This window comes from Euleptes europaea, chromosome 18 (genome assembly GCF_029931775.1).
Source record: "Euleptes europaea isolate rEulEur1 chromosome 18, rEulEur1.hap1, whole genome shotgun sequence".
NCBI lineage: Eukaryota > Metazoa > Chordata > Lepidosauria > Squamata > Sphaerodactylidae > Euleptes > Euleptes europaea.
Genome location: NC_079329.1, coordinates 30762013 through 30772293, shown reverse-complemented (window position 1 = coordinate 30772293; position 10281 = coordinate 30762013). Strand labels below are relative to the sequence as shown.

The 10281-nt window shown below is 44.8% G+C and overlaps 1 protein-coding gene across 1 annotated transcript in view; it reads right to left on the bottom strand.

The window, feature by feature from the left end:
• Positions 1 to 735: 735 nt before the first annotated feature.
• Positions 736 to 10281, bottom strand: part of TNS4 (tensin 4) — a 29651-nt gene continuing 20105 nt past the window's right edge. Inside the window, exons 8-12 of the mRNA XM_056863813.1 lie at positions 9549 to 9620; positions 7197 to 7365; positions 3982 to 4050; positions 1729 to 1755; positions 736 to 865 (exon numbers count right to left, since the gene is read on the bottom strand). Coding sequence (XP_056719791.1) covers positions 736 to 865; positions 1729 to 1755; positions 3982 to 4050; positions 7197 to 7365; positions 9549 to 9620 — 467 coding nt within the window. The remainder of the gene's footprint in view (positions 866 to 1728; positions 1756 to 3981; positions 4051 to 7196; positions 7366 to 9548; positions 9621 to 10281) is intronic.

The window sequence follows — 10281 nt, the reverse complement described above, 5'->3', positions numbered from 1 at the left end:
CTCCACCCCCCCTTCCAAATCTCCAGGTATTTCCCAACCAAGAGCTGATAACTCTAGTGGAAACCAATGTTGTAAGCCACTTCGGGTCCCTGTTGGAGAGAAAAGCAGGGTATAAATATCTAAATATATATCCAATAAGTACATGAAATTTCCAATAAGTACATGGTATACTAGTACAGCTGCATTGGACTTGTTGTTGGGGGGGCAGGAATTGCATTTTCGTTAGAAATAAAACAAGTTTTGCAAAATCAGAGTTTATTGTGTTGCCCTATTCCAACCCATGAAGGGGAGAAACATATAACATACATCAGACATCTTGGTTACAGACAATATTTCAATAGTTCAACCATAATAGTCAGACAACATTATGGTTAGCAAATGAACCCTGTGGCCTTGCTACAGCAAACAGGCCAACCTCACATGTGACAGGACTGTCATTCCCATGAGCAGAATCTTGACATCTCTTCTTAAATAGTCCAAAAGCATAGATAAAAACGGAAAGATGGGAAATTACATTTTTGGCCCTTCTGCACAACAGAGAGGAGCTGGGGACGGTGTGCCAGAACCTCCCCCCTTTTCCATGACTACATTTCTGTACCTTTTCAGGGCGGCTCACCCTCGTCTGTAGCCTCAAAATGCAACCCTGGGCAGCTTCAAAAGTGAAGGGGAGTCCCTGCGCGGAGGTCCTACGAGGAGGGACAGCTGGGCAAGGAAGCGCTCGGCATTCAGGCAACCTTAAGCACCAGGTAGAAGTCTCTTCACAAAGTCAACAATGTGAGAAGCCGGATGCACTGGGTCATACTCCGCAAAGACGTGGCAAATGTTCTCGGAGTCGGCGGGGCTCTTGGCAACGACACCGAAGATCCTGCGGTGAGAAATGGGAGAGGAAACACATCCTGAAGGGATAAGCTTACATCCACGAGTGATATAGAATGGACTTCAACGAATGGGCAGGCGGGGCAGGGTGTTACTCTGTGGTTTTAATCAAGCAGTTTTCCATATGCTTAGTTTGGGTAATTTAATCTGCTTCTGGTAGGCATGGGAGATACGAAAGGTCCATTTTCTTTGTCTCTTATTCTCCCCCCCCCGTGCCTTTTATTCTCCCCCCTACCCAGTGCTATATACCGCCTCTCCTGGTATACCCTCCCTGGTCCTAGTTGGTGGTCCTTGTTGGTGGTCCCTGGTCCTAGGAGTGTGTGGCTGTCCCTGGCAAGAGCCAGGACTTTTTCGGCCCTGGCTCCGGTCTGGTGGAACTCCCTTCCCAATAACATCAGGACCCTGCGGGACCTTAAAGAGTTCCGCAGGGCCTGTAAGACGGAGCTATTCCACCAGGCCTACAACTGAGGACAACTGCGGCAGTAGGGTTGCCGACCTCCAGGTTCTAGCTGGAGATCTCCTGCTATTACAACTGACTCCAGCCGGCAGAGATCAGTTCCCCTGAAGACAATGGATGCTTTGGAAGGTGGACTCTATGGCTGAGGTCTCTGTCCTCCCCAGGTTCCAGCCCCAAATCACCAGGAGTTTCCCAACCTGGAGCTGGCAACCCTAACACCCCCCCTCACTGGGGGCCAGGGAGGACCTGACAACCCTACATGGAAGTGATATCATGTCGCCAGCATGACTGCGATGAGATGCTGTAGGATTTGACCACTTTCCTCTGCCCCCACACCGCCCTCTGCGGCTGGTGGCAACCCCATAATCATCACTGAGCCTACCCATATTGCTTACCTTGAAGCCCTGGAAAATTTTTGCCACCTTTTTGAAAAAAAGAAAGGAAGTAAGTAAGTTAAGATTTCACATACATCATAACATCCTTTCTTTATATATTACTAAAGAAAGGACAAAAATGATCCCTTAAATGGAGCAAAATAACTAGAAGCTTTTAAGAGCCAGACTCTTTTCGCAAACTTTGCATTTTCAACATTTCTTTATAAAATGCAGTTTTGCAGTAAGGCTGATCTTCGCAGATGTACACCGAGGTACCTAACTGTTACCCAGCTGAAGTTCTGTCCTGGTCTCTGATTTTCAATCCTGGCACATTCTGAAACTTTCCCCACAAACCTTAGGTCTAGAAACGTGCATTACCAATATGCGAATTAATGTGCCCGCTGTCTTCCTTCTCATCCAGCCCACCAGTCAAGATATCCAGGGCATTCCCAACTCTGCATCTCTAGGACATTGCCCAGAAGCATAGCAGAAACTTCGCTGAAAATCAGCAGCATAAGCCTAGTCAAATATGTAAAAATGGGCTGAGTTTTGTGACTGGACAGTGCAACTTTTGAAATGGCTTCAGATCCTGTCATTATATAGCTATCTATTGATTAGACATTGTAAAGAACCAGACCTTATATCCTCTCCCTAGATTTAACAGTCATTGGCTATTCTTGTGCCATTTCACACTTTAAAAAAGGGGGGGAACGAAGATTGATTTTTTCTTGACACTACAAAGAGAAAAGTTGCCACATCTCTCACACAATTCACTGATATACTTGATAGCAGATAACGCAGTATCCGCTTCTCAGAAAGGCTTCTCAGAAAGAGTCTTATCCAGGAAGTGATATATTTATTTCGTGCAATATTATTTTGTGAACATGCTAAAACAATGTGCGCCAGGGAGTCTACTTGATCTGGACAAAATGGGCAGACCGTATATCTATCCAGCACATTTGTATCCCAGGGCCAGCAAAGCGATTCCTTCCTCCTCTGTTTTATTCTTACAATAACCCTGTGATGTTGGCTAGGTGGAGTAGAGCGAATGCCCCAGGGTTACGCAGGGAACTTCATGAGGGTGGGGATTTGAAACCAGGCCTTTTTTAACCACTACAATCACACAGAGGGTTGCCAACCTCCATGTGCGGGATGGACTTTTACCAGCCAAAATCTCACGCCAGTTGCTTTGCTTCTACTTTGGATTTAGGAGAAGAAAGCAGCCTGTGCCTAGAAAAATCACATAAAATGTTCCCGAATGTGGAAGAGCTCATGGAGTCATTGCTAGGCAACAGACAAGTGCTTCTTTATTTGGACAATATAACCAGCACCAGCAGCAGCTCTGACCTGGATAGCCCGGGCTAGCTGGATCTCATCAGATCTCGGAAGCTAAGCAGTGTTGGCCCTGGTTAGTTTTGGATGGGAGACCACCAAGGAAGTCCAGGGTCATGACACAGAGGCAGGCAATGGTAAATCACCTCTTGGAATACTGTGTCCAGTTTTGGGCTCCACAATTTAAGAAGGATGTTGACAAGTTGGAGCGTGTCCAGAGGAGGGCGACCAGAATGGTCAAAGGTCTGGAATCCATGCCCTATGAGGGGAGACTTAGGGAGTTGGGTTTGTTTAGCCCGGAGACGAGAAGATTGAGGGGAGACATGATAACCATGTTTAAATATTTGAAGGGATGTCATGTTGATGAGGGAACTAGCTTGTTCTCTGTTGCTCCAGAGACTAGGACACGGAGTAATGGATTTAAACGAAGAGAAAAGCGATTCCACCTAAACATTAGGAAGAACTTTCTGACGGTGAGGGTGGTTCGATGGTGGAATGTGCTGTCTCCGTGTGTGTGTGTGTGTGTGTGTGTGTGTGGAGTCCCCGTCTTTGGAGGTCTTTAAGCAGAGGTTGGATGGCCATCTGTTGGGAGTGCTTTGATTGTGGGATCCAGCATGGCAGGGGGTTGGACTCGATGGCCCTTGTGGTCTCTTCCAACCCTGTGAACTTGTGAACTTGTGAATGTCTCTTGCCTTGAAAACCTCATGGAGTCTCCATAAGTAGGCTGTGACTCGATGGCACTTTCCTCCACCCCAGCCAGCAGCCCTATTCTGTTCTAGATGGTCATGAGCACAGAGAAATCGCGGAAGGGAACACTAAAATAAAGAGCCCTGAGAGAAAACTGAGGGAGGAAACAAAACATTGAAAATTTCCAATTTGGCCTATTAAAGGTTATTCCCGGGCCAGTTTTGATGGGCCCATTAGATGTGCTTTGACACTTACTTCCGGTTTTCTGGATCCAGGTCACAAAAGCTGATAGTAGCCAATGGGTAGTGCCGTCTGAAAAAAACCCTGCAGGGATGACACAATGTAAAATATCAGAGCACGGAGCAAACCAGGTAACGAAATACTTTAGTAAGATCTATTAGTAAGAACCATATTGAACTAGGGTCAATAATCACAGCCTGTGTTTCTGTCTGTCTAGTGCATTTTATCCCACTCTTCCGCCAAGGAGCTCAGGGCACAATACATGGTTCTCCCTAAACCATTTCATCTGCAAAACAATCCTGCAAGGTAGGTGAGGCTGAGACGAAGTGACTGGTCCAAAGCCTTCCAGTGATGTTATTTTATTTCCTTCATTTATAACCAACTTTTCTCCCCAATGGGAATCAAAAGTGGCTTAGACCTTCTCCACTTTAGCCTTACAACAACCCTTTGAAGCAGGTTAGGCTGAGAGTGCATGACTGGCCCAAGTCCACCCAGCAAGCTTCAATGGAACCGTGGGGATTCAAACCTGGGTCTTTCTGATCCCACACTAACACACTAACCACTACATTGTGCTGGCTTTCTGGATAAGTGGGGATTTGAACTTGGATCTTCCAGCCTGACACGCTAACCAGTCTACTAAGCTGATATATGTTGTTTTTAATACTTCAGGTTTTACATGCATTAACTCAGCAATCCATATAAACTACCCCACCCAAACAGATTAGCTTTATCCTCCTCCTGCTGTCTGATGAGAGCGATTTGCATAAAGTCACCTATAAGTCCAGGACAGAAGCAACACCTGAATGGACATTTCTTGATCTGCTGTTAATTCCCTCTGTAACTACTATACACATTTTAATTAACTTTTAATTAATTTATGTATAAGTATTATAGATAATACATAAAGCCCAACAGTTTTTAAAGGATCAAAACAAAGTAATAATATATACAAATTGAGGCAATTTCTGAAATTTTCATTTTTTTTTTGTAATACTGATTACTTTATACATAAATAAAAAGCTTTATATGTTGGTGTTATTTTCTGTTTTTAAAGTTTAGTGAATACAAGCCTTATGGCTGTTATACCATATGGAGAAAATTTTCTAAATTTCTTTGGGATAAAAAACTATATAGTTCAATAGAAAGAATTCAGGGGAATCAATAACATTATTGTCTATGCCCTTTGCCAGCATAATTGTCACCTTTTTCCAAAATTAATAGCTCTAACATAGCCCAAGGTGTATCACAGAACCAACAGTGGTTATTAGTACCTTTATACATTTTAGCTAGTCTAAACCCCTCACATAGATAGTCCCAGGCTAGCCTGATCTCATCAGATCTCAGAACTAAGCAGGGTTGGCCCTGGCAAGTATTTGGATGGGAGACCTCCAAGGAATACCAGGGTTGTGATGCGGAGGCAGGCAATGGCAAACCACCTCTGAACGTCTCTTGCCTTGAACACCCCACCAGGGGTCACCATAAGTCAACTGTGACTTGATGGCCCCAAAAAAAGGTGAAAGGTGTGCCCTTGATGTTACATTTTTAGTACATTTTCTCTCCCACCCAAGCTAATTGTAAAAGATAATCCTGTTTTGAATACAAAACTTCAAAACACGAGCATCAGTTTCATAACCTAGAGAGCGATGCCCTTTTTTAGAAAAGTTTTAAAAAAACTGACCAGAAAGCAATGCAACCATGAAACTGACCAGATTGCAGGGGAGATAGTGAAAAAAAGTCTATCTACTTCTGGTCAGTTTCATGGCTGCATGGCTTTCTGGTCAGTTTCACAGCAGCAAGGATGACCAGAAGACCCTCGCTGTGTGCAGGCAGATTACTCAACGTTTGATTGCTAATCTTGCACATTTACAATGCTGGGGGGGGGGCTATTTTAGAATAAAAGTACACAGCTAATAAAAAGGGGGCATCTATAAAGCTGTGGCTCAGTGGTAGAGCATCTTCTTGGCTTGAAGAAGGCCCCAGGTTCAATCTCCAGTTAAAGGGACTAGGCAAGCAGGTGAAAGACCTCAGCCTGAGACCCTGGAGAGCCGCTGCCGGTCTGAGTAGACAATACTGACTTTGATGACCAAGGGTCTCATTCAATATAAGGCAGCTTCATGTGTTCATGTGTTCACAGTTGTGTACGGGTCCTCAGGCAATGGTGCAAAAATAGGGGTTTTACAAGTACATGGGACAGTCTCTTTTCATTTGAGAAATGTTTTCCCCAATAAATATTAGATACATTCTGGCACCAGCGTGGTGTAGTGGTTAAGAGCAGTGGTTTGGAGCGGTGGACTCTAATCTGGAGAACCGGGTTTGATTCCCCACTCCTCTACGTGAGCAGCGGACGCTATTCTGGTGAACCAGGTTGCTTTCCCCACTCCTCCACATGAAGCCAGCTGGGTGAGCTTGGGCAAGTTACAGCTCTGTTAGAGCTCTCTCAGCCCCACCTACCTCACAGGGTGTCTGTTGTGGGGAGGGGAAGGGAAGGTGATTGTAAGCAGGTTTGAGTCTCCCTTAAGTGGTAGAGAAAGTCGGCGTATAAAAACCAACTCTTCTTCTTCTACTACTCCTTGAAGTAAACAGATGCTCTGCTTTGCCATCGGCAGTCTTATAAGGCAGGTACAAAAAGATCCACTTCTTGGAGAGAAAATGTTTATGAATACTTGGGGAAATAGAGACTCGAGAACAAGTGTTTTTTCGTTGTCCTTTTTACAACGGAATGCGAATGAAGTTTATTTTCCCTTTATTTTTCCCTTTATTAAAGAAAATCCAAGCTCGTTCTGAAACAATTCGACTCAAAAAACTCCTCTCCGATGAAAATCTACAAGTCACAAGTAATGTTGCTAAGTTCTGCACTTTTGTATATAATTAATGTTCACCGCAGGTATAATGATAAAAATGCTAAATGAATTTAATTTTTAAATTTCATGTTCATATTTTTACTGTATTTTACTGTATATTATCTTTATTTTTATTTTAGCTTTTACAGATTTATTTATTGACTCTATTGTTATTGGAATTATACAAGTGGCTGAACAGTTGTACTATTATTATGAATTAGTCCTTTGGTGTTGCCCTATCGAAAATTGCTTTCATCTTCATTTGAATGTTTTATATGTGTGAGAAATGTTTCCCATCTCAGACATTTCCTATCCCAGACATTTCCACTTTTTCATCCCAAACGTTTCACCCGAATGGAACAGCAGTGTGTCCCCATTCAGTTTCCTTACTTTCTCTGGATGTCTGTCAAAGTAATTCCTTGCTCTGTGACTTTGAAATGGACGACGGTGGGCGTGGGCAGAGTCTCCAGTTCAAAAGTGGAAGACACGGCTTTCTGAACTGCTGCTTTGCCGGTGAGAGTCTCCATGGTCGCAGAGCGCAGGTACAAGAGATTGCAGGCTGCAAGCCGAAAAGAAGAAGAAGCAAAAGAAGAGAGAATGACTGACCAATTGCGGCTGCCATTATCGACCATTGGCCCTTTGCAATGAAAACAGAAGTCAATAAAAAGGCACTCAAAATGGTGGAACACTGCTGCAGTGGATTGGGTGTGGGGAGGGTTCAGCCTTGCTGGCGTTTCCCACTTTCAAAAGAAAGATAGCCGAACATCCATTTCTGCACTGAAGTTTGCCCTATTTTTTAAAAAATAAACTGATTTTTAAACCGATATCCAGGGAGGGGGAAGAGGTCAAAGAGGAGCAAGCTGATGCATCCTTACTGTCTTGTCAAGTTGGGGCACAGCAATGGTGTGGGAAAAGTTTGGCCCCGAAATTTTTATACAGGGGTAGTGATGTACAATTTCTTTCTACGTCCATGTGTTTCAAAAGCTTCGTTTGTTCATTTTTTGTTGTTATTTTTATTAGACATGTTCATTGCCATTCTTCCATTAGTCTTCGTTTCTGTTGGATTCAATAGGAAACACATTTCTGGCTGTAACCTGTTGGTTGTCCATCCAGCTTGGATGAAAGGTTCGAAGTCTGTAGTCCTCAGGCAAAAGATCTTCTCTGCCAAATTTCCAAAGGAATGGGAGAAAAACTCCACTTTTATGGACCATTAAAATGAAGGTTTGTGAATCTTTTTTTTTTTAAAAAATGGCTGCATTGGCTTCTAAAAAGCTGTTCACCCATTTCCATGAGATGTGGGGAGCCATTTGTACCTCCAAAGGGGTTCTGCTTGCAACAGAGCAGCAGAGGAAGGCATTTTCCACTCGACAATGTGGAGGGAAGGCGATCGTAAGCCGCTTTGAGACTCCTTACGGTAGAGAAAAAGGGTATAAAAACCAACTCTTCTTCTTCATACACTAGTTCTTTTTTCTCGTTCATTTCGAGACAAACACACATCCCTAGTCTGGAGTATCACCTGATCCCACCACTGCCTATCACTGTAAAGAGGTTCCCTGGGCTGGTCTTCCCATGGTGGAGCTAGGGTTGCCAGGTCCCTTTGCTCCACCGGTGGGTACTTTCTGGGGGGCGTGGCCAGGGGCACGTGACATGCATGCATGCCCTGTGAGACGTGCGCATGAGGCCCCCACAACATATCAACGTCACTTCTGGGTTTACCTGGAAGTGATGTGGGTGCTCTAGCAATCTCTGCCGAAACTCTATGGTTTTCATAGAGTTTCTGTGGAGGTTGCTAGAATGTCCAGGGTGCTTCTGGGTAAACCTGGAAGCAACACCGGAGCACTGCATGGGTTGCGTGCATGCATATCATGCACCTCCCCCTCCGTCTGTCTGTCTTTTGCTCGCTGACCCTCAGGTGATCAGCGGGCAACCCAGTGGATTGGCGGGCTTTTTCCCACCCCCACCGGGCAATTTGCAAGCCTAGTTGGAGCGTAGTTTGAATCCCTGACTGATAGCCTTCAAATGGCCAGTTCAAATCTCAATGAGGACTACTCATACCACACACAAAACCATGTCCATCAGATGCCATTAGTAGTCACACAGTAGGGTTGCCAACCTCCAGGTGGCACCTGGAGATCTCCTGCTATTACAGTTGACCACCAGATGACCAAGGTCAGTTCCCCTGGCGAAAAATGGCTGCTTTGGAGTGTGGACTCTATGGTATTATACACTGCTAAGGTCTCTCCCCTCCCCAAACCTTGACTTCACTTCCCCATAGGGTTGCTAACCTCCAAATACTAGCTGGCGATCTCCTGTTATTACAACTGATCTCTAGCTGATAGAGATCAGTTCACCTGGAGAAAATGGATGCTTTGACAATTGGACTCTATGGCATTGAAGTCCTTCCCCTCCCCAAACCCCACCCTTCTCCAGGGGAACTGATCTCTGTCTCCTGGAGATCAGTTGTAATAGCAGAACTCCAGCCACCACCTGGAGGTTGGCAACCCTATTTGGCAGCCATTTTGTTGCTGCACCCACCAACCTGTGTCAGAATCCCAAATGTGGCCACAGGCTCAAAAAGATTGGGGACCCCTGATTTAGGACATTTGTATCCCACTGCTGCATTTGAAGATCTAAACAGAGGCTTTCAAAAACAAGAATGACACCGTAAAACATCAAGCTACAAGAATATTCAAACTATTTATAAAATAGGCAATGAAAATGAACAGGTACCAGGACACATACCGGCTGCTTTCTTTGGAAGGGGAAGAGCGGCTTCTGAGCCCATGGCAGGATTTTCCTCTACGACAATGAAATCTGAATCAGAGAGAAGGGGGAAAAATCATGCCAGGAAACTCACCTGACTGAAGACAACCATCCACTAGGTACAACCCACATTGCAAAAGTAACTAATTTTGCAGTTGTGGTGGGGAATTTCAGGGAATATATAATTCTCCTGTAACTGAGGGCCATGATAGACTAGATGCTGGGAGATCCAAAATCTTCCCATCATTCTGGAAATCACTGTTGTGCGAAGCCCTCATTCAGACTGGGGCTACAGTTCAGGGAATGGAAGGGCTTAAATTAGGGTTGTCCATGGGTAGGGATGCCAGCCTCCAGGTGGGACTTGAGGATCTTCTGGAATTAAAGCTCATCTCCAGACTACAGAGATCAGTTCCCCTGGAGAAAATGGATGCTTTGAAGGTGGACTCTGTGGCATTGTATCCCACTGAGGCCCCTGTTCCCCCCAGGCTCAAGCCCCAAATCTCTGCAGAGTATAATGCCACAGAGCCTACCCACCAACGCAGCTATTTTCTCCAGGGGAACTGATGTTGGTTGTCTGGAGATCAATTGTAATAATGAGATATCTCTACGTACCACCTGTCAGGCCTTTGCCTTTTTTGCTGGAGCAAAGGCTCTTGACATGAGTCAGGCCAGGTTCTGGCCACACGTCAAGTCCTTGGTTCTCATGCCTATG